The 27525-nt window shown below is 38.6% G+C and overlaps 1 protein-coding gene across 1 annotated transcript in view; it reads right to left on the bottom strand.

Moving 5' to 3' along the window:
- Nucleotides 1–12077: 12077 nt before the first annotated feature.
- Nucleotides 12078–27525, bottom strand: part of XIRP2 (xin actin binding repeat containing 2) — a 303369-nt gene continuing 287921 nt past the window's right edge. The window contains exons 10-12 of the mRNA XM_019522841.1: nt 17639–27125; nt 13317–13450; nt 12078–12165 (exon numbers count right to left, since the gene is read on the bottom strand). Of these exons, the coding sequence (XP_019378386.1) occupies nt 13356–13450; nt 17639–27125 (9582 nt within the window). The 3' untranslated portion in view covers nt 12078–12165; nt 13317–13355. The remainder of the gene's footprint in view (nt 12166–13316; nt 13451–17638; nt 27126–27525) is intronic.

The following is a 27525-nucleotide window of genomic DNA, read 5'->3' as shown; positions in this document are numbered from 1 at the left end:
CAGTTTGAGGTGCAGTTTTACAGAAACCCCTGCACCTTTGTCCTTGAAACTTGGCAGATGTCATGCCCTCAGAAGGGGTACCATCCCTGCTGTGTTCATTCAATTCTGCAAAAAAAATGACAAAGTTATAAGTATTTCAGTGATTCCTCATTATAGTCTATGGCCAAATCCCCGAATCCCACCAAATCAGCATGGAATCTTTCGAATCCTATTCAGCTGAATCAATTTGGGACAGTGATCTGAATCACCAGATTGAATCAGTCCCCCAAACTGGCCAAATCCAAATCAAATACTGGCCTCTTTGCACAAGCCTACTGAACAGCCTCCAAACATTGTTCTTTAGCCTGGGGAAAAAAGGTTGATATAGGGCTGCCAATCCTACACCTGCTAAGGAGTTTCCTATGGCAGAGAGAACTGGTGCCTTGTTGCCCATTCAATCTGTGAGAGGCAGAACCTCACACTTCCAGGAAGCAGGACAGAGTTAGGAGATTTGTGTGGAGTTTAGGAGAGCCTGTGGGGAGCAGGAAGTGGCACCATCTCAGGGACAGACAGAAGTAAAAGCCCAGAGATAGTTTTTGAAGAGGAATAAGGAAGCCTGGACGTTTGGGGGACATAGCAGATCTCATTTTCCTGATCCTTCTCCTTTAGTCCTCCTCCTATCATATTCCTCACAGCTTATTTATTTCAGTTTCAATTGCACATCCCATCCTGCCACCTTCCGCTCCCTAGTCTCCATCCTGCCCCGCTGCCATCAGCTCATTAACTAGTACAAGGCAACTGGTTCCTTTTGCTCCAAGCTGCCAACCAGAACACAAGAGAGACAAAGCTTCCCGCTCTCACTGCCTACTGCCATAACCACACTTAGCAGCCAGAAGGAGAAATTGCAGGGAAAATGAAGCTCTGACCCTGGATGTGTGAGATCTCAGCTGGGCTGCTAAATGTGTGACTGCTCTGACTGGTGTGTTGTGTGACATATGGTAGCTTGTTGCTGGAGTACGATAAAGCCCAAATGTATAAAAATCACGAGTCACCTCATCAACTAATGAAATTGGTTTAAAACTAAATAATTCTTCCTCAAGAATACTATACTGGGTGCTCTTGTAACATCAGATTTCTGAGGTTTCAGGTCACATTGTTTATAAGTGTTTTCCTATGAGGAAACTTCCAGCACTGTTGGCAGCAGTGGTAGAACAAGAATGGGAGAACATTAGAAATTCCTAAAGAAGACAAATCCCCACTCAGTGCTGCAGTAATTTGGCTCCAGCAGCTGGTAGGGGAAGAAAAGACAGATTATTTGCAGCAGCTCTGACAATCACAGTCATAGTTGAATACTCAGGATGGCTGAAAGTTGTATCACTATTGGTCATAGCATTTGGGAGAGGTTGCTAAACAACCTTTTCCTTTTACGTAATTGTAGTTCTAGTTTCTTGTATAACAGAAGTAGCACCTATCTAGCAATTTAGCATATTGGAACTGTGATGGAAAAATACAAGTAATCTCTTGAGATTTTCAGTGAATGCTTTGGAATCAGCCTCATTTGTATGGTAGTTTATAAATATACATAGCCAGAATCTTTGTCAACCATTTTTAATACCTTTTCCTAGCCTTCATTTTATAAAAATAAAGGGAAAAATTGTACATAATAAAGATGAGTGTGAGCTACATCTATACGGCTATGCAGAGAAGAAGTACTGTTGACATAAGGGCAAAGCTTGAATGGTTTGTGATAAAAATAACTTAGAACTTTTTACATCCTTATTCATGTGCTATGTTTTATGCATTGAACAACAATGTGCATCTTTAAGAAAATGTTTTTAAACATCATATGAAAAATGACCTGCATATTTCAAGATCTTTCTGTTGAGGAAATGCAGGAAAAAAGAAAAATATTTCAATTAGAAAAAATAGTTTGTTTTACTACTTTTTAAGTCTAGGCTTTATCTACGTATTGAGCATAAAATGGTCTTTTCCATTTGTCTTGGTGGAAAATACACTTCCAACAAAATGCTATTCTCTAAGGGCCCAAAATCTCATACAAAGCCTGCTGAAGTCCATGAAAGAACTTTCATTAACTTCACTGAGATTTTAGATCAGATTCTAGAAGAAGTGTGGAGCTGTATAAATCCTTAAGAAATATATACAACTAGTATCACTTCCAAAGTTGCATACATTCTTAGGTAATCTATTTTTAAAATCAATCTACAGTGATGTAGCTGATTGAAAGGACTGAATTTTTCCCTATAGGGAAGAGTGATTTCCTTTACATTTTTCACAGCCCCCATAATCAGTTATCTTTGGTGCTATATCTGTTTAGATTCTGGAAACCAACTTCGAATTATTTGATGAAGAATTTCAAAATGTCGTGTGAGAAAAGAAAGAAAATCAATATACCTATATTGAAACTGCAGGTGCCTGCCAACACAGGAAGAAATGATCTCTGAGTGCTAATAGTACATCCTACTGGACCCTCTTTCTCGTGAACCAATGGGTTGGATAAAGGGGAAGCATAATAGAGTGCATCTGCAGATCCAAATTCTTTAATTCTGGCTAGCCAGAACTAAAAAAACCCTAGTCAGTCCTGACATTGTAAAACAGCTCAGGAGCAGCCAAACTCTTCAGAATGAATGGCAATTTGGGAGAAGACATCTAAGTTTATGAAGGCCAGATTTATGACTCTCATGGGTACCAGTTACTTTAATGCATTCAGGGCCAGATCTTCAATTGGCATACACTAGTGCTGCCCTACTAAAGTGAAGGGACTTATGATACATTTTATTTGCTGATGGGCTAGTCCTCGGGAAATGTTTAGTTAAAAGAAAGCGAATGAGCTTCCATTCTCTAACAAGGTCTTGTAGTCCTACTTCATATTCTTCCACTATCATAGGCAAATCTATCCAGAGCACAATTTCTGAATGCATGTAACCCTACAAGCAGACAGCTCACTGACTTCCAGACTCATTTAGACTTCGATTATTCACACTTCAAGCTCTTGGGCAATGTCTCAGAGAGTTCTTAGTTCCCGTTTCATTTGCTCACACCATTTACATTCTTTCACAGTTATTGACTAGGAATGACTATTAGCTTTTACGGCTCCATTCGGAAGCGTGTTTGCCAGGACCACCTTTATGACTTGCATAAACATTCCAAGAGACGAGATGGAGAAATCTTGTGTGGCTTGCAGAAAAGTGAGCATGGAGGGTATTTTTTGGCTGCTTCCTTCCCTTTGAACTCCACTGGTAGAGAAGGAAAATGTGCCAAATTATGAACAGCATAGAACACAAGAACTGTGGGCATTTTTACACATGCCCTGAGGGTGGGTGGGGTGCTTTAATTAGCACCCACAGAGTCTTGTGTATCAGCATTCCTGTGCTTCAAAATGGTGTTGGGGTGCTTTAACTAAAGCTTTAGTTAAAGCACCTCTGCCACCATTTTGAAGCATGGGGATGCTGATGCATGAGAAACAGAGGCTGCTGGAGGTGTGATAATTAGCATATTGCAGCAAAACATGATTAATTTAGTCTGCTCTGATGTGCTTTAATTACAGCACTTTAGAGCAGCTTCCCTACACATCTACAGGCACCCTGTGATATCAACCCTGCACACAGCACAACCTTGGGCACAGAGTAGCCAAGGGGATTTGATCCCTATTGTATTTCATTTACACTGGCTCTTCTGTTCCACCATTTATTTCCCTCAGAATTGGAATAGGGATTTTCCTGTAGTCTTTATCTTTTCTAATGCTTCATTATCCTCTTTTATTAATTCTTATCTTCCTGTAAATTGTAGCAATTTCCTGGGCAGAGAAAATGGTTATGTTTCTTTTGAGCTGCTTTTGGTGCTTGATTAGTGAGGTATTTTTTAATTTCTCGTTATGTTACTTCACAGATAATTTTCCAAGAGACTTATTTTCTAGTGAAAGTAAACTGATTACAGGGACATATGTTAACATAAACTACATGTGTCATTGACATACCAGAGAATGAAAAACAGATGCAAGGATGCAATTTAAAGAGGAAAACTACAACTTGTTTATGTCTTACCTTTGTTTTTCACTCCCATACAGCCAATCGCTTACTCAGGACTAATGTACTGCTAAATGGCCACAAGCAAACTAACCATTTTTTAGCTTAATGTTGTCATTTTCACACTAACTTCTGGGATTCAGCCCATCTCTGAATCTTCCTTTTGTTCCCTGAAAAATCAGACCTTCTCCTCCAGGTTAATAGGATCCTTAGGATATGTCGTGTGTATTATGTAAGGAAAAACAACTATAAAAAAAGAAAAGAGAGAAGCAGATGACCTTTAAAAAGCAGAAGCTTAAAGATAGCCCTTTCACTGAAGCCCGCAGAACCGGTCTCAACTAGCCTAAGCTTGTTCTGTACTGTATTATGTAACCTTGTAACAGCAAGTGGAAAAACCCGAATGCGCGTGCAGCAATGTAACAGTTAATGTATAAATACCAAGCTGTAAACTCAGGTCAGGGGAGCTCTTTGTCTCTGTGACACTGAGTACCCCTCTGCAGAGCAATAAACTTGCATACTGACACTCCCTCATTCTGAGCTGAATTGATCACGGCTAGGAACGAGCCCAGAGACAGGATGTAGCCAGTGCTCTTCAGTGTATGAGCACACCCCTCGGTGTATGGGTGCTACACAGTAGCTGACCTTTTCCCCTGACAATTATGAACAGAATCTTGTCCTTTTAAGGCTTTTATCCATATTGGCAAGGGTGCCAAGTATGTGAGGGCCTGAGGGTCCTGCTCCACCCCCACATAGGAAGAGGGCTGTCACCTGAAATGCGTAAAACTTTCCACATGTCTGCCATCTTAGGCCACTCCACCTGGCAAAAATAAAAGTCAGTGCTTATGCATATTGGATACTTCTCAGAAGGTAGAATGAAGTTAAGACCTCATTTGTATATTTGCAGTTTTTAAATTCTGCTCTGTCCTTAAATTTTGTCTTAAATTTGCCCTTAAATCTGTCCTTAGATCTTGCCTCTTTCATAAGAGAGAGAGAAATTCTGCTAATCTTCCACTGAGAGAAAAGCTCCTTTCTGATGCTACCAAAAAAAAAAAAAGAATAGAGGAGGGAAACCCATAATAATGGGAAGACATAGTTCAAACTAGGGCTGTCTAATTGATGGCCTTCAAGCCTTATGCAGCCTACAAGGGGTTAATTTGCAGCCCTTCAGCTCCCAACATTGCTCCTGCTGCACAAACAGGCAGGGTCTCCAGGTTCCTCCTCTCGCCTCCAACTTCCACTTCCTTCCCCTGCCCCACGGGGTATGATGTGGTGCAGCCCTGAGGGAGCTCATGGCCCTGTGGGGTGGTGCAGCAGGTGAGCCCACAGCTCTGAGCTGAGGGTGAGACCAGGGCACCTGCGTGCATAGTGCAGTGGGGCAGGGTTGGGGGAATGCCCACATAGTATTTGTGTGTGGGGAGGGAAGGGCGGTGGCTTATGTTGGTGCAGCTCACAGCATGTGGCTCACTGGTGTGATATGCAGGGCATGTGGCACCTGATGACTGTGCAAACTTGGCCAGACCTACACATGAAATTTAAATGACCAAATTAAAATAAGTGCATCTTGCACTAGAATGCAAGATTGTGACTGGGACCATGCAAAACAAAGCAATGACAGTTGGTTTAATCTCCTGTGCTAGTTGTACATGTACTCAATGTTTTATTATATTTAACCATTCATAAATACCTGCATATCCCTATGTGACTGTATCCTCCTTGTTGACATATCCTCTCTTGGGTAAGGCATATTTCTTAAAAAAGGCATTCAGTGTCTGTCTAGGGTTTTGCAAATGTCTCCATAGACCATTACTGGTGCAGACTATGGTAGATTCTGTCCCACTGTTAAAACAACTACCCGAAACAGTGTCCAGTGTCCCCAGGGTATCCCATTCAGTCAGTCAACCAAGACCATCCTATTTGACTGAAGTGTGGACTGTTCAAAAACTTGCAAAAACAAGTTTCACACCTTGGCAACCCAAAACAGGGTCTGAGCAGTTAGCAATTGTAATATGATGGTCCCTCCCTACCTGCTTTCTTTGGACTTTAATTGACCAACTATCAAGAAGTTTGAAGTTATACAATTGAACAGTATAGGAATGAAGCAGAGTTGCCAGCAAAGTGTAAACTCCCGGAGAGAGAGAAATCATTTCAACATTGTACCTGCAGCCAGATGATCACTTGCAGGAGACGGATCAACTCTCAGTGAAGGCTGACAAGATTGAAATTGCTTCCTGCCTGCATTGGTGAGAGACATTCTTGCAGCTAACATACTAGGACTTTTGTGACAGTTCATTTACTGAATATTGGAAAGGAGTCTTTTTCTGCCATTTAGTTTTATAGCTTGTGTGTGGTATAGTTATTAAAGCCTTTCTGTCATTAATTGAACCAGGTGTTGTGTCAATCCTTAACTGCACTAAGTTTGAATCCCAGTTTTGACGGCAGCCCCCAGTTGCTTAGTAGTTGGAAGGCCCTGGTTCAAACTTTACCCTCAGTGCAGGATGAGGGAATGTCTGAGTGTTTATCATCATACAGTGAAGGGAAGGGCCAAAAAGAACAAGTTTTCCTTTCCCCACCATAATCCAGCTAAGAGCAGCAGAAAGAGATGAGGAATTTCTCCACCCCACTGCTCGTATTTCTTGTTAGACATAATCTCCATGTATATTCTAGGACAGTGGTTCTCAACCTTTTTTGTACCAGGACCCATTTGTAAACATCAGTGGCCAGTTTCAACCAGCTGCCCCAGGCCTCAGCCCTGCACCGTGTGCGGTGTGGGGGTGTTGTGCAAGTGTGTGGGAGGCAAGCAGCCCCTGGCAGGCTGGAATTCTTCTAGCCTACAAGGGAAAAGCCACGGTTTCCTGCATTTTTCCATTTTTAAAGTTTTTTTGTGACCCTGTCATATATTCTTGCAACCTACTTTTGGGTTGTGACCCACAGATTGAGAAATGCTGTTCTAGGAGGCTGTAGGATGGCTGAGCTTTTTTCTCCCTCGTGTTAAGATTCTGAGGATTGTCTTTTTCCTTGCTAGTTCAATCAAGTGTGCCTCCAAACTTACAGAGCAGGGCATTAAAAGGCTACATTCCCTTATTTGTTTGCATGAAATAGATAATTTAGGGGAAAGGGGAGTTTAAAAGTTTTGTTCATTTAAAGCTCTCCATGTTTGAGACAATACAACATGAGGGGGAAATTCTGACTGAATTAAATTCAAGGTTTATATCTCCTGAGAAAATATTTTGTTGCTTTAGCTATGGTATTTTTTATTTAGATAATGCTATTTTCTCTACAGCCTAGAAAGCAAAAAGTGCTAGTAATAATACAATTAAATTTACAAATCTTATATTGTAGCTTACCATAATCACAATTGAACTGCAAAATATTTTGATAAGGGTAAATACTGAAGTCCTTATTTAAGTTTTTCTCAGGGAAATTTTAATGAGATTGTGTCCCATGAGAGTTTGCCTGTGTAGAAACTGAGTAAGGAACTCAGGAGATTGGGCACAATAGAAAGGTATGTTGTTGAGAGTATGTTGTGAACAGTAGTGTGATGGACTGACTGGTAATGATGTGGCCCAGGGGTTTTGAAAAGGTAAAAAATGATTGGAGGGCTTGGGATTCCCCTTCCTCACCAATCAGGCCCCGGAGAGCGGGGAGGGCTTGTCCCTTCTGGAGACCATGGCCCAGGTAGAGGAACCAGACCTGAATTAAGACTCACTTCTCCATGTCCACTGATTGGCCCCTCTGGCCACCTGGAGGGGTGTAAAAGGGGCAGTGCAGCTGACTCGGGGGATGAAACCGGCGAGAGATGACAAAGAAGGAGCTTCAAAGAGCTGGCAAGAGCTGAGCCAGTGGGGTGGGAGCAGTTGCCCCAGAAGAGCCCGAGGGAGCGGGATCTGCAGGTGGCAATTGGGCTCTCAGCAGCACAGTGTGTGGCTGGCAGGAGAGGCTCCCCGCTGGGCTCCAGGATCCCCAGTGAGAGGCTGGGCAGCATGGCATGTGGCTGACCTGGGAGGCTCCCAGCTCAGTTTCTGGTTCCTTCAGCAAGAGGTTGGGTGGCTTGATGTGACACATGGGCTCCCGGAAGGTCAAAATCCCTAGTAGCCTAGAGCACTCCCAGCACTGGTGGCTGAGTGACAGAAGTTCTGCCGACCCTGTGGGAGATTTGAGTTCAAGTCCTGGCTGGGTCAGGTAGGGGTGAATAACATGACAGGGTGGAAAGATCCTTGTCAGAGGGGATGGGGAAGCTTTCCCTCTTCCCAGGTCCGTATATCTGTTTGTTATTTGCACCTCATATTTTGTGTATCTCATATTTTGTCAAGCAGTATCTTCTGTTGTGTCTGTTTGCACCTCATATTTTGTCAAACCTGTCTTTTTGTTAACTGAATGCATATGCCTTTGAATGTGAATGCCTAAACTTTCTTGAATCCTCATTCCACTGGCATACTGTAGTGCCCCCTGTACACCCTGGTTTATATATATTATGTTCCCACCACTGTTTCCCTCAGTAAAAGGTGTATGATTTAGGCCCCATTGATGACCTGTCTCTGCTCTTTAGGGGAAGGAGGATCCCTATGCATCCCACAGCGCTTTTGCACCTGCTCTGATCCCTTCAATTGGAGAGGGGGTACATCTTGGAGTACCCCCCAGGTTACAGTAGGCATAAACAAGCTGAGTGTGTCACATACCTTCTCCCATGGAAAATATTTGTGAAAGGCCGTAAACAGCATCGCATCCTATGATCAGTTACATGTACCTGGCTACTTGAAACACCCAGTGAGTATGGCCATAAGTCCTTGAAAACTGAAGTTCCATAATGCCTGCAGCCATCCTGGAAATCACAGGCTGTCCAATGCTTCCTTTCAGTTCCAGGCTTCCCATACCAGCTATGAAATCCTAGCTTCATAAAGTCATTGGGTTTTTTGACATTGACTTGATAGGGCCAGGATTTCAACCCAGGTGCATGACTTGCTCTCTCACTGTATTCCCTATATAACCCTGTCTGTGCTTTGGTCTTTCTCTGTTGCTACTTCCATCCAGCTGTTCTTATCATCATGGTACTGGAGATCCTCGCATTCAAGAAATCAAATATACTTCTGGCAATATTTACTTAAAATGAGTTTTCTTGCATGTCAAGACTATAGTCTGGGGAAGTGATGCATACATATGATGTCTAGCTCTAGTTGGGAGAGTGTTCCATCCTACACATGATCACAAGCCAACATTTGGGCAGTGTACTCTACTCCAGCAAATACCTTGTGTTGGCATCCTTGCACAATGATTTCACAATATAGAAGTACAGTGCTTCTGCATTTGCACAAGCAACTCCCTAATTGTTCGAACAGATCCCCTCTTTGCTCCATAGAAGAAGGAAATATGTAGATCAACTTTTGTAGAAATAGATAGCTTTTCCAATTATATTTACTTTTCTTTCACACAGGATATTCACCTTCACAGTGACAAATATCCTCCTAAACTAAAATGATTATAGGTTGAATAATTTCACAACATTTTAGGAAAAGCAGATATAAAAAAATACAAAAAATAATTTTGTAAAGTGCTTTTTTATTATGCATTGTCAATAGTTAAATGATGAGTTGTCATTTCATGCAAATCAGAATAATGTTAAGAGAGAAAAAAACAACCATTCTATTCCATACATATGTTAAAGATAAAAAGTGCTAAATCTGCTTAAAACTGTGCAGTTTTAATGAAACTGAAAAGCTGGCTCACTTAAAATACTTTTTAAATATTTCACTAAACCAACTTTCTTTTAACTGCTCCATTTCTTGTATCTTGAATATTTTTCCTCTTCTACCTGCAGTTTTCTTTATACTATTTCCTTTCTACTTTTACACACCTGGTTTTCTGTCATGCAACCTAGTGCACAGTAAACATTTCAAAGCTCTGAAGGAACATAATTTTTTCAAGAAGACAGCAAAATGAGAAGTGGAATATCCACATTATTTGCCAATTGATAGTGGCCCCTATTCAGTAATCATGCCATTTCAAACTGAGCATTTAATGATATCACTAGGAGAAAAAACCCTCTTCTATTATCAGCTAACAAAATAAATGTACATAATATGTCATGGAGCAACAGCTCATTTATTTACTTACAATAATAACAATACATGAAAAAAATAGTTGTAGAAATATTTTTCCAAGTTTTTGTGCACACCAGGTGCTTTATCTCTTAGTTCATTACAAATGTTGACTTGATGTGTGTATTAGAATGAACATCATATTCTGAGATATTACTTTCAGTATACGGAATTGTAGAAATATAAATCATTTGCATTCTGAACTGAGAAAAAAATCCTTCGTTTTCTGCCTTTCTACTGACTTAGACATAATTAAAGGAATAAAGTAAAAGTATTGGTGATATGCAATACAAATACAAATCTTCATTTACAGTCTGGATATTAAGTTGTTGAAAAAAATGTTAATAGAATAGCTATATTAAAGAAATGCCTAATCTATTAATTTTAGACAGAATAACATTTTACCCCATACATTATAAGTGAGAAACAATTTTAGCTAATCATTTTAGTTTTATTCAATTTCATCATAGCATCTGTTTCTTTTAATTTGCTCTTCTATAGTGAGCTGCTTAGACTTGGCTTTATCTCCTTGAGAAGATAGGACAGCTATACATTTTGAACTCAGTAAATCTAAACTTGTGCTTGTGGCATTCTCTGACACTTCTATTATTTCAGCTTCTTGACAGATATTAATATCATTCAGGTCTGTAGCATAATCTCTATATTCTTTTGAATATGGGCTGAGAGTGTTTTTAATTATGTCTACAGAATTTAACAGACCACAGTCTACATGCATATCAACTTTTTCAGGAAATGAAGGTGTTTTTACAGTATCAGATAAAAGAGTATTTAAATGCTTGCCATGTTTTGGTTCTTCCCCATTACTTAGCAACTCAGTATCAAAAGGGAATGTTATTTTGGTGGTCTCCTTTAAAACTGAATTGCTGGTGCAAGATTTTTGACAAGTGGCATCTTTATTAAATTGAACAAGACAATCTGAGGTATCTTTATCTTTGGAATTCTGCTCATCAAGTGAAACAGAAACAACATCTTTAGAGTCTCTCTCTTGAGATTCAGATATGTCAAGTAGTTCTGAGTTTCTAGGCTGATTTTCTATCTTTTCAAATGCATATTCAAACTCAGTGCAATTTGCATGGTTAAATTTTGTTATTGGTTTAGACGTAGCTGAGAAAGATGTTTCCTGCCTGCAAATGCTGAGATGTGGAAAAGTTGTATAATAGTTATTATTATTATTCAAATTGATCTCTTTATGATTCCCTAGTACTGTCTGATCATCAGTATTAGTAACCTGTAACACTTCTACACCTTCAGTTTCATTAATTTTTTCATTTGGTTTCTTTTCAGGACTCTGCACAACCACATTATCACTTTCATTAACAACCTTCCCACTTCTCTCTTTATTCTCTGATCCTTTTGTTTCATTCATCTTATCTTGTACATTCTTATTTTCCTGATCTTTTTCTTTATTGCTTGCTTCATTTATCTTTGCTGCATTGATATTTGTAGCTGCCTCCCTCTCAGACACAGAGCTAAAAGATGCTGGTTGCTTTTGTTGTGGGTCAACGCTGTCATCTTTCTTTTGTTCTTCTTTCTGCCTGAGATCACTACAGGTTTTTTCCATGTATGGTGCCTTGTTATTGCCCAGAGATATATTTGTGTGTATACTACAGACTTCTTCAAAAGCATCTGGGGGCCACTTTGGTTTATTCACTTTAACCTCATCTTCAATAGAAAATGTTTTTTTGGGTGACGCATCACCTTTGGAAGGAGGCCAAGTAATTTTTAATTTACCTCTTTCTGCAGATTTTTTCAAATTGTCCTCCAAAGTTTCAGGATACACATAATTGGTACATGAAGACACGTCTGGATCAATCTGAGCACTGAGTTTAGATTTAATAGGAGTGTCTTTACCGGGATTTACTTCTTCAGCATAAACATTACCCACTGAGCTACTTTGGTCTTTGGAATTCCATAATTCTTTATGTTGCTTGTGTCCAAAACCTTCATCATAATTTCCTTTAGATTTAAAAAGTTGCTTAAAATGGGGTTTGCAGTATATTTGTCCATGGAGAGATGCATAATTTCCCAAGCTGCCAAATTGAAGACAATTTATCAGATTCATAAATCATAAATGTACCAAGAACATTCAATTGTAGGTGACATTTTAAGTATCTATAAATTACAGTATCTGTAAATATCTTTATACATAGTTTAGCAAAAAAAGAGAAAATTTTATTTGAGATGTGGTTCTGACCAGATAAAAAAGCTTAAATAATTATAAATGTATTTAGTGTAAATTTAATAATAATTAAATATAAATGTATTTAGTATAAATTTCCATAAGTTCTGAAAGTCTGAATAGTAGTTTGATGGGGAAATCAAACCTTAATAATGTTTTAAAAATGAGTGTAAATGGATGATTTCCAACAGCAATATCAACAATTTCGTAAGGTTTAATCCGTCTATTATAAACTACTGGCTGCAAAAAGGAATGATCTACAATTCTTAATGGGTTTTTTTAATTTAATGTTCATAACAGTTGCAAGTTTATTTGACATCCTTGGGGACTGAAGTCATTCCTTTCCTACAGAATAGATAGAAAACATGCAGTACAGTGCAAGTTTCTGTATGCTACTCTACTAATGCTTAGTATATTTACTTAATGACATGATTTACTCATATTGGGCATGTCTGTATGTGCACAGTAGACTAATTTACTGTGTAGTAACATGTCACCATCTACACATGCATGGCAACTGAGTTGGTGTAGACTAATTTACTGTGCTGGAGTAAATTACTGCACGTAAATGTATGTGTAGACAGTAATGTCAGGGTTAGTTTAGTCCATCTCAAATTGCACTGGATTTTCCTGAGTTGCACCAATTGCACATGTAGACATGCCCTTTCATGTTTACTTAGTCCTGACAGGAAAATTCTGACTAAGTTCAGAGGTTTAGGAGAAAGCCCACTGTTCTTCCCTTCTTGATAACAACACGTATACCACAACTTTCAATCAAGAACTACAAAACACTTTATAAAAATGGATAATTGTAGCATCATTTCATTTGACATATTGGGAAAAGTGAAACACCCACTGTTTATCCAAGGGCACAGACCAGGGCAGTAGAAGAACCCGGGTCACTTGCCTTCCTAACCAGTGCTTTATGCGTTGGAGAAAAGTAAATTTGCCACTTGTGACATTTGCAGATTTTCTATGAATACGTTTATAGTTCCTTCTTACCTTAGCTTACTGCTGCAGTGGTGACATCGGAAACAAGATTTATGAAAAATCTGCTTGTCGGCAATTAGACATTCCATTGGATAAGCTTTCTTTTGACAAAGTGCGCACACTTCCTTTTCCTGAAGTTGCAGTTTCTAAAAGCAGTTTTTAGAAGGCATATATCAATCTTCAACCATGCCTTAAAATATATTTCTAACAGGTATTATCTTATTATACTACATGCTCAAATTGTTTTGTTATGGGGAAAGCAGCAATACTGTTTTTCCTTAGTTTATCCATGAAGTGGTATCTAATCTACCAACTTCAAGGCTCAAGTTCAATTCAGCTAGTACTAATATGTTGAAAGCCCAAGACTGCTTGCCTTTCTCAGGTGAGTAAATTCATTAATTTAAATGAAACTGTTCACTTCAGTTAACCAAGCATAATTTGGCTCTTTATATGTAACAACATTTGTTTCTTAAAGTGCAGTAGTATAATAAAAGGTAAATTAATTAAGTTGAACTGAATATGTCTATACAGAAACTCTCTCTGATTCTCCAGTGTGATTTAGATATGTAAGCCATGGGTGAATGTTTGAAATTCAGATTAGAAAGCTTTGTTTAATTATACCAGAAGCAAATCAAGAACCTCTGTTACTGCATTAACCCACAAACTATACTTATACATGTTGCAAATATGATAGGCACATAATTATTTGTACTTTTTAGAGTTTTCATTACAAGCCAGGTATTTTATTCAATTAATTCATAAGACAGAATTAGCTACAACAATGATATAGCTAATTATATGAAATCCTTGCTTGTATGTAGGATAATTAATTGTAAGGGAAACTGGTTATATTGCAAAGTACAAAAAGAAAGATTATTTCACAGAGATGAAGGGCAAGAGGAAAGAGAGATAATAGACAATTTGCTGTGCTTAGTCAAATCTACACTTCTGTTCTTCTTGATTTATGACTTGCTATAAAGTCAGTACTAGCAGGCAAATACAAATAATATATATAACACCACCCTGTGGTCAAAATTCTCTGTCAATGGAAATGGGACATACTCCATTAATGTCTATTGAGTAGTATGCTTTTACACCAGCAGAGAAGTTGGATCACAGTGGGGTTATATACATTATTTGTATTTGCCTGCTAGTACTGATTTTATAGCAAGTCATAAATCAAGACAGAACAGCAGCATAGATTTCCTGTACACTTGTAGTTACTACATATCTCCACTACCTATAACAAGAGCGCTGCAAAATAGTCTAGAAGAAGCGAAAAATCTTGAAGAATTGTCTGAGGCTTAAATGAAGCAAAACATCTTGCATTAATTAATGTTGGTCATGATATAAGGCATTTTTGGAGATGAGTCTGGATTTAGTTTAAAATTTAGATTTAGCTTTCCATGACTAATCTAGATATAATGAACCACAGCAAACACTCATTTTGTTTAATCTTCTTACAAATGGATAGGTGCACAGAAGGCACAGGGAGACACAGGCCTTCTGCACATTGAAAGGATCTCAAAGATGGGTCAAGGTGCTTTGATCAGACAGTGAAGAGGGGATGTGCCCCCAAAACACTAGCTCACTGAAGCATTACTCTGTAGTTGGACAACAAGGCACTAATAGTCTGCCTCAAAAAGACAATAAGCAGTAAAGCAGAAGAAGACATGTCAAGGAGATGAAAGTTGCAGAACAATCTATTGTGTAAGAATATCATACTGTGGTGCTCCTTGCAAATTTATCCCCAGCAACTCCAAGGTGCATGCACTTGTACTGGCACAAATTTGAGCTGCTGCTTTATGTCCCATCACATGTCCCTGCATGCGTGCTTCAGTGTGAACCAAATCATCTCAGGTAGGAGTAGAGGAGGCTGAGGCCAGCACCTGTGCTTGCCTCAACAGTACTACCTGGTGTCCTGGTGCAGCAGAGGCTCAGATCCAGCATCACAGAGCCTGGCTGGCAGCCAAAGCATTGGTCTAGATGGCCAGCCCTGGGTTTTTTTCAGCACATGCTACCAGATGCATGGTCAGCAACACTTTTTTCCCAGGAGTTTGTTGGGTTTTTTTGCTACCAAGATTTTCACAAACTGCTTTGTGGTGCCACAAGGGAACATGATTTTCACAAACTGCTTTGTGGTTCCCATAGGGAACATGAAAACATGGGGTACACTGCAAATTTGGGGGCACCACAAACCAGACACTCCTGCATGTGGGGACCCACCCCCAGAACCAAATTTAAGCCACATGCTTATACTGAGAAAAGATCACCCATGTGAGTTGTCCTACTGAAGACAGCCAATTGCTTACCAGTAAGCTCTTAAGGTTCATTTAAAGTATGACTATTATTGCGCTATTACTGTTCATTTAGGATAGAGCTTCTCATCAGGAACCAAGTATTAAGCATTTCCTATTGATACAAAGAGCTTAACACAAACACATTGCTGAGGTGTTTTGCTGGATCAGAGTCAGTGTTCTTCATCTGAGGGGACTAGGAGGCCAATCTTTTTACTCAACTGCTCTTCCCGTCTCTGCCATGGCACATGTGGATGGACTCACTTGTGAGCATGTACACTGGTAGTACTCCTTGGTGAAGGAAGTAGAGCTTCCTTCCCAGAAGCAGTCTACATGCTTTTGATGATGCCTGCAGAACTGTTGTCCACATTGCCATACGCAAAACCCACAGTTCATCTCGTTGCATTTAGCATTATATTGCAAATTCTCTTTTGTATCCTTAGTAAAGTAGTTCCCTGCCTTGTATATTTTATGACTTTTTCCATCATCAGGTGCAATCACAGACTCTTTTCTACTATTCCTCTTCCTTTACTTGTCCTCCTTCTCATCTGGCCTACATTAAATTTCTTCATTCCTGCTTTTATATAGTTGATATATATTATTGGGGGAGCTAGTAGTAACTTATAATTAGACTGTTATATATATATTTGTGTGTGTGCAAAATATATATTTCTATTATGAAAGATTTTTACAACTTTCTCTTTAAGAAGCTTTCATGCCTTGGTACTAATTGGCAGGTGTTAGACTTCAGGGTACAAGAAGCTGAAATAATTTCAGCTTTTGAGGAAATAAGTTACATAACGTTCAATTCTTCAGCCTATCAGAATAATGGTTGACCTTAAATATTCTGAGACCTCACTCCTACAGCTATCAAAGCAGGAATGGCACCAATACACACTTAACTGGGGATACCTGGAAGCAACTAGGTCAATTACAGGGGCCACATGCTAGAACTGCATTTCAAAAATGGTATGGTATTTATATTGTTAAATAGCATGCTTGAAAGTTAGGAGACGTCAGGTTTATAGTAGCTAATGCAAACAATTCTTTCTTATTATCCATAGACATTGTAATTCAGGTGCTGATGGCAGTCTACACAGAGCTCAGTGGGACTGTATTGCTTTTCCAGGAAGTGGGTAAAATTGAAGTGACTAGTTCTCATTAATGACATTATCACATACTTTATTTTTTCAACAGAATACCCTTCTCATTTAGTGCACAGAACATATGCACAAAAGAGACAAAAGCAAGGTTGCACAGGCAGTTGTAAAGTTGTTTTCCCTAACTTTTAAGTACTTCATTTTGCAATCAAATTACCATTCATTTAACATGATTTTTGTATGTAATATATAGGTAGTGTAAAGGTAATTTCAGTTAAGAAATGTTCAGGGTGTAAAACTGCTGAACAAAATATAAGCTTTTGCATGAAATCCTATGAACAATTTCTGCAATTGTGTATGTGCCTAATTAAAGCCACCCTAAACAAAGGTCAGTATGTTTAAGTACAAGCCCTATGCATTAGCACATTTTAAATGGACACATTCAAAATTTGAAAGTTGTTTTCTCATCACCAATATGCTGTACTACATGCAAACACAACTGCCATTTACTTTTATCTCAGTTAAAATCATAGTGTTGGCTATTTATCAGGAACACATAATGGGTTAGCATTTCTGAAATGCAGAATTTATGTTGTTTTAATTTTTATGTAAATATATACATACATATATATAAATATATATGTTAGGCTGCTAATTCAAATGCAATATTTACCTTGGCAAAAAGGCCTCACAACCCAATATATCAGTATTTGTTAGTCACACATTCGGCACATCACTTAAAGCAGATGCCTTTGGAAAAGAAAATGATAAAAGACAGCTGACAGAAAAAGAGACAGACAGCAAAAATTAAGAAAAGTTTGTTAATTTTATGTTACCTTATCCTGTGACTATAAACACAGTATTCATTAATTGCATGACACATTGACATTGATTAGGATCCCTAAATGGGTTCTCCACACTTTGCATGCTTATTTACCACTGAAAAATTCTGCTTCTTGATGAAAGCTACTTCTCATTTCAGTTTCAGAAGTATCTGAGACTCTGTATCCAAGACTTTTAAACACCCTCTCACTTTCTTGCCACGTCTTCTGAAAATTTCTTAGTATTTCTTCTGGTGAGTCAGCAGCAGAAATATCCAAAATGTGTCCTGAGATTACATCTTCATATGTTGGAGGTGCGTGCTTGAAACCAAATCCTGACTGCATACCATCAGCACTTTGTGATGTGGAGGCAGCAGCCCTAGATTCAGTGCCTGTGTTTGCAGATGCATCCTGACCAGAAGATTGTTCACCATGAGACTTTGTTTCTATGCACACAACAGGTTCAAATGAGCACTCCTTATCTTCACGTTGCCTTTGTTCATAAGATGTATTTTGCTTTGAGTCCCTGAGCTGCCAGCAAGGAGAATTTTGTAAGCCATCTTTTTGCTTTTGAGTCTCCATAGACTTCAGATCATATTCATCCTTGCTAAGTATGTGCCTGCCTGCCTTTACTTTACTGTTCATTTCACTACTTCCAAAAAATCTTTTCTTTGATTTTATATCAAATACTGAGTTGTCTCCAATGCTCTCTAAGAACATATCCATTTCCTCCTCACTTTCATTGCCTAATCTTTCAGCTATTGTAATTGGCTGGTTTTTTGTATGTATCACTCTCTCAGATGCCTCAAACCTATGAATAAGCCCTGACTGATCAGCCTTAGGACCCTCAATTTTTTGTATAACTGAGATTGCATCTAAGCTTTCAGTATGGGGCTGTAAGCATTCTGGAATGTTTACTGGCTTTTGGTGCCCGCGGGTCTTGCTTTTCTCTGCTTTTTTATCCTCTTCACGTGCTGCTTTTTCACTCTTTACTGTACCAGCAGTTACTTGAGTTACAGGTATAGTTGCTGAGGATAAAGTCTCTGCAGCATGAGTTTCAATCTTAAGTTGTCGGCGAAGAGTTGCAGGAGATTTAACTATTTCTGACCTTTTTTCAACAACTGGAATTGGTGTCACTGACCAGTACCGCGTTGCTCCTTGAGAGAACTTTGCTGTGGTGTCTTTCAGTTTGGCCGCTTGTTCACAGTGGCTTCTTGGAGAAGAGGGAGCAGAAGCTGGCCTTTGAATTCTAGAGTTCGGTGTTGCAGATCTGCGAAGTGGCGGAGGAACTGGGTTAGTTTCTTTTTGGATGGGAGCTGAGGAGGACATGTCCTTGAGAGGAGAGTCTGTCCGCCTAGATGCAATTGTTATGTAAGTAGGAGATGGTGATCGCATTCTTAGTGCTGGAGAAGAAATCCTGAACTCTGTCTGTCTGATTCCATTAGACTGCTGTTTAATTTCATGATGCACTGTTTCTTCTTTGATAATATCTTTCATTTTATGTGTATCTTTTCTATTGGAGCCAAAGCTGATTTTTGCTATTTTCTGGGATGGGCCCCCATAGCCGACAGAGTCATGTCTGGATTTCACTTGGTTTGTGGTCAACATAGCAGTCTGGATTGTATCTTCACAGGAGGCAAGCATTTTGACTGCATGCTCTTTAATATCTGATAGCTCTACTTTTAGCTTTTCTAAATTATTTTCCAGCATAATATGAACTATGTTTTTCTTTCTTTCTTGGTTTATTAGCCATACTGGGATAATATTTAAAAATGTCTGAAATGTTTTCATGCCATTTTTATTTGGCTCATCTTCCAACTGTTTCACTCTAGACAAAACTTGCTGCAGTTCTTCCCTTTTTCTCAAGACTTCTAATATATCAGCTGCACATTTTTCATCAACTGGATGTGATACTTTTGGTGAAGAAGAAAATGAAGATTTGTTCTGTGTAATCTCTTGTTTTGGATCTATTGTCTTCAGAAAAGCTTGTTTTCCTTGCGTGTCCTTGTCTCTGATGCATTCTTTTTCTTGCAGACTATTATACTGGTGGGACAATTCTTTATTCCGGAAGTTACTTTCAGAAACACACACATTCTTTTCCTCTACAATTTGGGTCTGTGAGTCATGATGTGTATCAGCTACCTTGCGTTGGACCACTTTCTCTGCTGATTTATTTCTAAACTGCTCTTGTTTTTTCTGAATTGTTACTTTGTTTTCTTCTGGCCAAGCTAGTATCTTGCCCTGATTTATTTCTTTAGTCAGTGAGACCTTCTCATGCCTGGCTTTTCCTTTTTCTGTTCCTATCTCATTAATTAAGCTTTGTTTCACTTGACTGAAATCTTTCTTCCTTACTGTTTGCATGTTCTCCATGTGCTTTAAAGGTGTTTTTTCTGTCAGCACCTTCTCATCACGCGTCTGGTGATATTGCTTTGCAGTGCTCTGTTTTTTCCCAATGACAGTGCTTATGTCTTCTCTCTGCTTTTCCTGATTTTGTTGTTTGACAACATTTTGAACATTAATTTTCTGTTGTTTTTCATGCACCCTAGAATCTTTCTGTGTTTCATGTAAGCTTTGATCTACAGTGGGGAGCTTGATGGTTTTAACTTTGAAAGTAGGGGAGATGATTTTATTTTTGGACATGTGCAACTGCTCCACATTCTCCAGCTGCTCTGTCTTATGCAAAGCATGTTCTTGATGGATTTGTTCCATTTGACAAGATAAATTATGTTTCGTAAGATCCTTTGAAACTTGCAGTTCTTTTTTCCTAATATGATCTTCCTCTGTGGTTTCTAAAATGTTTTGAAGCTGCTCAGCAGCTGATGATACTACTAATGATGCAGATAGTTGTTTATCAACTTGAGATCCCGTTGCTTGTAAATTGACTTGAAAGTCAGAATCAGAGGGCATCACCTGCTGTGGAGTTAGAGAGGGCATTGAACCTTGTGAAGCAGTTTGATCCTGCTTGTTTGATTTTTGTAATGGCACATGATTTTCTGCCTCTGTTTGAATTGGACTTCCCTGTGCCTCGTTGTTTGTTCTGGCAGTCCCACAACACAAGTTTTTGGCTTGCATTTTTTCCATCTCCTCCCTTTGCTGTTTGTATTTTTCTTCAGCAATCATTAAAGGGGTTTTAAATTTCCGGATGTAAGGTTTAGGTTGTGTTTGTGTCGGCTCAGATGGAAGGGAAAGTGATTTTGTAAGTGGAAAAGCCACTCTCTTCCCAGTGGGCAGTGATTCTTGTGGAATTTGGGGTGGTGGATTAATCCCTTCTGTAATGGTTGAGGGCTTTTTTCCCTCTCCTGTTCTTGCATGAGTTGATTTCTGTCTCTGCTTTTGGTTGACAATATTCACCAGGGATTCAGACACTTTGCTTTCTTCCACTGTTTTGGTAATATTAATTTCTGTGCCTTTCTGAGGAACACTGGTTTCAGGTTTTGGAGGTATTTTAGACTTGTTAGCTGCTAGCCTCTTAGATGGTTCCATTTGCAGACATTTCTTTGAGGAGGGACCCTCAGGTGCTTGACTTGATGCTTCAGCATTAGCAGGAGGCTGCGCTGAGCAAGGTGGTGACTTCTCTGGATATCTGGGGAAATATTCTTTCTTTTGCTTTGGCTGAACAGTAGGAGGAATTGTGAGAGGAGGTGGGGGTGGTGGGAGAGAGAGACTAGGCAGAAATTCATTTACCAATTTGTCATCTAGTGGTGGTGGTGGTGGTGGAGGAGGAGGAAAGTGGTCAAATTCAGCTTTGGTTTTGTCCATAATTGTGTGTGACAATGTATCAGATGGCATCATTAAAGGAGGAGGAGGTAGAGGAAATTCCAGTTCAGAAGATGTGACTGGAGGTGGTGGTGGAGGAGGTGGTGGAGGGGGTAGGGAATCTATTTCTGGCAAATCTTTCTCCATAACATTCTTGGCGGGATTTAAAGGTTTGTGTACCGAACACTGGAAGTCTGATTTAGTAGCTTCTGTTTTAGTCTTTCCTGTTTTAGTCTTCTGTTGATGAGCATTGCTCTTTTTCTTCTTTTCAGTTTCTGTATATTTATTGTGCATTTCATGTCCAACTTCTACTTTTTGTTTGATTTTTATATTTGGCTCTGCTGTCATGGAAACTACATCTTGCACTGGCTGAACACTCATTTCATTCTCTCCAAAACCCTCCTTAAACTTCTGAGCTTGGTTTGTTTCTTTCTTTGCCACTTGTTTTGGATGGCCAGTCACTTTAGAAATCCCACTAGCAGCCACGTTGATTGGTTGTTGTCTGGCTCTGGCTCTGGAGGTATACACTTCTGTTGATATTTTTGCCTTTCCTCTTCCCTCTGTATTGTTTATGTTGAAAAAATCATTATCTTCATGCTCATTACGTGCATTCTGTTTCTTTTCTGCTATGTGTTCAGTAAACTGAACTGTGCTGCAGCTATGATCCTCCTTCAAAGCTCTGCACACCTCTGATTTCTCTGTTCTCACTTCCCTCTTAACTTTAGCATTAAAAGCAGACTGACTGGTCACATGTTGATCAATAAGAGGTTTTGCTTCTTTTTTTGTATTGCTTTGGACTTGAATTTTATCCTTGGAATCATCTACTTTTTTGATAACTTTCTGTTGTAAATTAGGTAAGCTCCTCAGAAATGCTTTATCAGTGTCCAGAGATTCAGTGCTCCACTCTTGATTTAAAGGGATCTTCCTAGTACCTTTTAAACCCCTGGACACAGTCTCATCTTCAGCATGCTTTCCTTCATGATATTCATGGAGAGATTTAACAGTCTTTTGTAGATTTTGTGTTACATTAACTTGGTTTTTGGCTAATATTTGAGAAGGCTCAGAAAGTATCTGCTTGGTGCTTTTTATGTCTTTATACTCACTTTCTCGATGCTCTACAATTTTCTCTTCTGCAGAGACTTCTAGCTGGTTTTGTCCATCAGTCTGAATATCGCTGCTGATTACACATTCTTTGTCTATGCGCTTGAGGGACTGCTGAGCTTCTTTTAAAGACCTTAATGTTGATTCAAGGTCACCCTGAACAACCGCCTCTTTCAGAACTTTATTTTTTGTGTTTATTGCTTTTTCAAGGGACTCAATTGTCCGCTTAATATCACCAGGGATGACATCAGGCTTTTCTGTTTCTTTCAGTTGGTAGGATGATTCTTTAAGAGATCTTAGTATCGCCAGGATATCAGCTTTTATAACTTCTTCCTTTTCTGTAACTGTTGTCTGATTTATAGCTTGGCTGAGTGAATGTAAAGCTGCCTTCAAATCACCTTTTATAATTTCTTCTTTGTGCACATGGCAAGATGTATTTTCTGGCTCTGTCATAAAAATTTTAACTGCATTAGACACATCTCCAGGGACGATGTCAGTTTCATTAACTGTACGTTGAATTGGAAGCTTCTGTTTCTTCAGTAACAGCTTCGTACCTTCCACATCACCACCAATTACTTCTTCTTCTTCCTCTTCTTGTTTCTTGGTTGTGAATATTTCATTTGACTCAGTCTGAAACATTTTTAGATAATCCAGAGCTCCAGCTTCTATGCAGGTTGTGAAAAACTGAACATTTCCCCTCTCTGATTCATCTATTTTAGCTCTTTCTGATATTTCATTATTCATGGTAGAAGACAGAAGTTTGTGAATAGTAAGTTTCACATCACCACCTATCACTTCATCATGATGGATTTTATTGCCATCCTTTTTGTGAAGGAGAGAATAGACTGTCATGTTAATATCGCCTCTCTCATTTTCCTGAATTAAAATTCCTCGTTTTACAGAACTATCCTCACTAAACAGGTTTTTTATAGCTTCCTGTATATCACCTCTCACTATCTCTTCTTTTTCAACAAGAACATCCGTTGATCTGTTCAGTAATTGAGCTTTGGTCAAATTGACATTGCCCTTTTCATCTTCATTTACTGTAATTTCTCTTTTGACAGTGCTCCTTTTGGACAGCAGGTTCATCATTATGTTGTCTAGATCCCCTTTAATAATCTCTTCCTTTTGTATTTCAGGTGTCTCTTGATTCATTAGTTTATATTTTGCCATTCGGACATCTCCAATTTCATCTGCCTCAAGGATAATTCCATGAGACTCCACAACTTTGTGAGAGTAAAGTTCTTTCAGAGTTTCTGTAATACTTTTTCCTATAATTTCTTCCTTTTCAACCTTGCTTTCATTAAATTCATGGAAAGGTGTTGTTTCAAAAAGCCATGTTGTCGTCTTTACGTCTGACGGTGGAATTTCTTCCTTCGTTATTTTTATTTCACTTTCTTCAGATTCCTTAATGGAATCTAAAGGCTGGTTCTCAAAAAGCCACACTGCCTGCTGAACATCACCTTCTTGCACATCTTCCTTTCTGACTGTCTTAATGTCCTTATACTCTGAACCCTCTCCTCTAAGCTCATCTATAGTGTGCGTTTCAAATAACCAAGTGGAAGTTTTCACATTGCCCTGTTGAATTTCATTGATACTAACTGTTCTTACATACGTGTCTTTCTTGAGCCCCTGAGATTCAAATAATTGCTTGTTGGTCTTCACATCACCACCCTGGACAACATCAATAGTAGGCACAATTAATTTTTCATCTTCTGAAATTTTGTCCAGTTGTTGGGTCTCAAATTTGTATCTGACAGAGCTCACATTTCCTTTTTGAATATCTTCTTGAGTGACAGCTTTAATAACATATACATTGTCTGATTCATTAATAGAGTCTAGAGGTTTCGTTTCAAACAGCCACCTAGTCCCACGTACATCTCCATGGATCACTTCTTCCTTCTTAACTGTTGTCACTTCATGGTAATACCCTTCTTTGTCTTGAATTGCATACAGCGGCTGGGTTTCAAATAGCATTCTGTAGTTTTTCACATCTCCCTTTGTTATTTCTTCAACACTAATGGTTTTCTCCGTGTTGATGTCTACAGATTCATCTTTAATCTGGTCCAAAGAAAAAGTCTCAAAAATAAAGCAGCCTTTTCGCACATTTCCACCCTGTATATCTGTAACAGTTCTGAATAATGTACTGTCTTCTTGGTTTTCCTTTATAGTATCAATAGACTGGTTTTCAAAAAGCCATCGACAATGTAAAACATTTCCTTTCTGTATATCTTCCTCCTGTATATTTTTAATTTTTTCCAGAACTTCCTCTGAACTATAATTTATGGAATCTAGTGATTGGTTTTCAAATTTATACTTCATAGTGGAAACATCACCGGGCTGGATATCAATTTCCACTACTCTCTTGAATTCCTTTTCTCCTTCTCCTTGTATATTATCTAAATTTTCTGTCTCAAACAGGAAACATGCTGTACGGACATCACTTCCTTGAATATCCTCCTGACTCACAGTGTGCGGTTTTACTGTTGTTTCTGATTCATCTTTTATTGCATCAAGTGGCTGTGTTTCAAAGAGCCAAGTGCAGGTTTTGACATCTCCTTTATGAATTTCTTCACTGTCAGTCACTACCTGAACTTTATCATATAATGATTCCATTGGCTGCGTTTCAAATAGCCATCTACACATTTTTACATCTCCTTTCACAATATTTGTAGTTTGCTCTGTATTACTTTCTTCATCTTCTAGATCACTAAAATATTTAATAGAATCAAGAGGCTGCGTTTCAAACAACCATTTTGCTGTTTTTACATCACCTGACTGCACTTCTTGTGAAGATATTCCTTTGATAATCTGGACTTTTTTAACGCTTTCATCAAATTGGTCAAGAGGTCTTGTTTCAAATAGCCATCTGTAACTTTTTACATCTCCTCTTAAAATTTCCTCTTGTCGAATTGTTTTAACTTCATGATATTTTCCAAAACTATCTTGAATTGCATATAATGGAGTTGTTTCGAAAAGAACTTTATTTAACTCTACAGCACCTCTTTCTATGCCTTCTATGTTAATTTTATGGGATTCATCATACTTACTTAAACCACTTGATTCAAATATATTTTTGCAGCTGCTTACATCTCCCTTGTCAATTTCTTCAAGTTTCACTGTTCTTACAAATTCCTTCTTTCCTTCTCTAATTTGTTCAAGAGGTTTTGTTTCAAAAATCCACTTCTGATGCTTCACATCACCTTTTTCTTCTTCAGTGGTAACCACTTTCTGAAGTTTCCCAACATCTGGACTATCCTTTATTGCATCCATTGGTAGCGTTTCAAATAAATGTTTGGTAGTATTTACATCACCTCCTATTATTTCTTCGGGTGGCAGATGAGTTGTGTTGTCATTACCTTTTAGGGTATCAAGTGGCTGATTTTCAAAAATCCAGCACTTTCTACAGACATCAGCTCCTAGAATAGTTTCCTTCTCACTGACAGTTACTTCTGAGTCCTCTTTGATAGAATCCAAAGCCTGGGTTTCAAATAACCATTTTGCCTTGTGAACACCACCTTTGATGTTTTCCTCCATAGAGATTCCACAGACAACTTTAATTTCCAGAGGATCTTTGTTAATCATGTCTAAGGGCTGCGTGTCAAACATCCAGCGTGCTGTTCTGACATCGCCTTTTTCAATGTCTTCTCGGTGAACAGTTTTAATCTCCAGCATTTGACCTAAGTTATCTCTAATAACATACATTGGTTGAGTTTCGAAATGCTTTATGGTTCTCTTCACATCTCCTTTAATTTCTTTAAGTTCGGATCTCAATTGCAGAAAGTTAATTTCATCCACTGAATACAACTGACCAATTTTATCCAAATTTAGGGATTCAAATATATACTTTACAGTTTTCACATCACCACCAGTAATGTCTTTAACACAAGTTTCATCTGTTTCTTGTTCCTTGTCATGATGGATTTTATTCATAGAATCCAAAGGCTGAGTTTCAAACATCCATGTTGCTGTGCGGACATCTCCTCTAGCTAACTCAGGAATTTTGTCTGCATTTTCTGCAGAATCTGAAGAATGTGAACCCAGTGCATCAATAGGTTGTGTTTCAAACATCCAGGTTGTATACTTAACATCTCCACCCGCAATGATTTCTTGATCTGCAATGCTTTTAATATTGTTTGGGTCTGGAGATTCATCTTTGATTGAATCCAGAGGCTGGTTCTCAAAGATCCATCTCATGGACTGAACTTCTCCTTTTAGAATTTCATCCCACTCTAGGTATTCTCTCTCTGGGCTCATACACTTTTGAGGGCTATTACGACTATTTTCAAAGACATATGTAGCTTGTTGTACATCTCTTGATACTGAATTCCCTGTTTCAAGCTCAGAAGATACAATATGAGAAATTTCACGTAAATAATCTTTTTCTAAATTCTTTCTTACTTCTGGGTGAATATGTTTGTATAAACGTTTTAATTCATATAAATTTCTCTGCTTTGAATACAAATCTTTGGGGATTGTGAGCTTTGTTGGAGAGGTGAATAATTCAGGGGACTGGGAAAACTCTCTCATATCTGACGGAGCTTGTAGCATGGCTGCAGAAGGAGGAGGTAACTCTTCTCTGCTTCCGCATTTAGAGGACTTGGTGTGAACTGTAGGAGAGGCAGCGCTCCCATGCTTTGTTTCTCTTGTCACAGAAGTTTCATGTATTCTATTTGCTGAAGCACTGGCCGTAGAAGAAGAACTAACTGCAGAAGGCCATGCAATTTCTTGATATTCATTTTCAATCTTTAGGGGACAAAATTGATATTTTATTTAACAAACACATTTTTCAGCCCAAAATTTTATTGATCCCATTCAAAGGATTAGTTCTCCAAGGTGCTGAGCAAGGACATTGCAATTACAGGTTAAGAGACCCAACACCTTCAGATGTTTTTCAGAGCCTCATATAATTAAAACTAATTCTAATACAGGCGTAATGTATGAAAGGTAAGATACAGTGATTTTGCAGCATTGGTTTCTCTGTCGCAACCAATGCAGATTTGATGTACTGCACATAACACACAATTCATCGGCAGTTTATACTGATTTCAATTTAAATGGAATTAAAATTCTCTGCATTTATCTCTGAACTAATGTGTCAACCAAAAATTTTGGAGAGAGAGATGATCACAGAAATTATATTTTT

Source organism: Gavialis gangeticus, unplaced genomic scaffold, assembly GCF_001723915.1.
Source record: "Gavialis gangeticus isolate Ggan-Ray unplaced genomic scaffold, GavGan_comp1, whole genome shotgun sequence".
Taxonomy (NCBI): Eukaryota; Metazoa; Chordata; order Crocodylia; family Gavialidae; genus Gavialis; species Gavialis gangeticus.
This window is presented reverse-complemented; position numbering and strand designations above follow the sequence as displayed.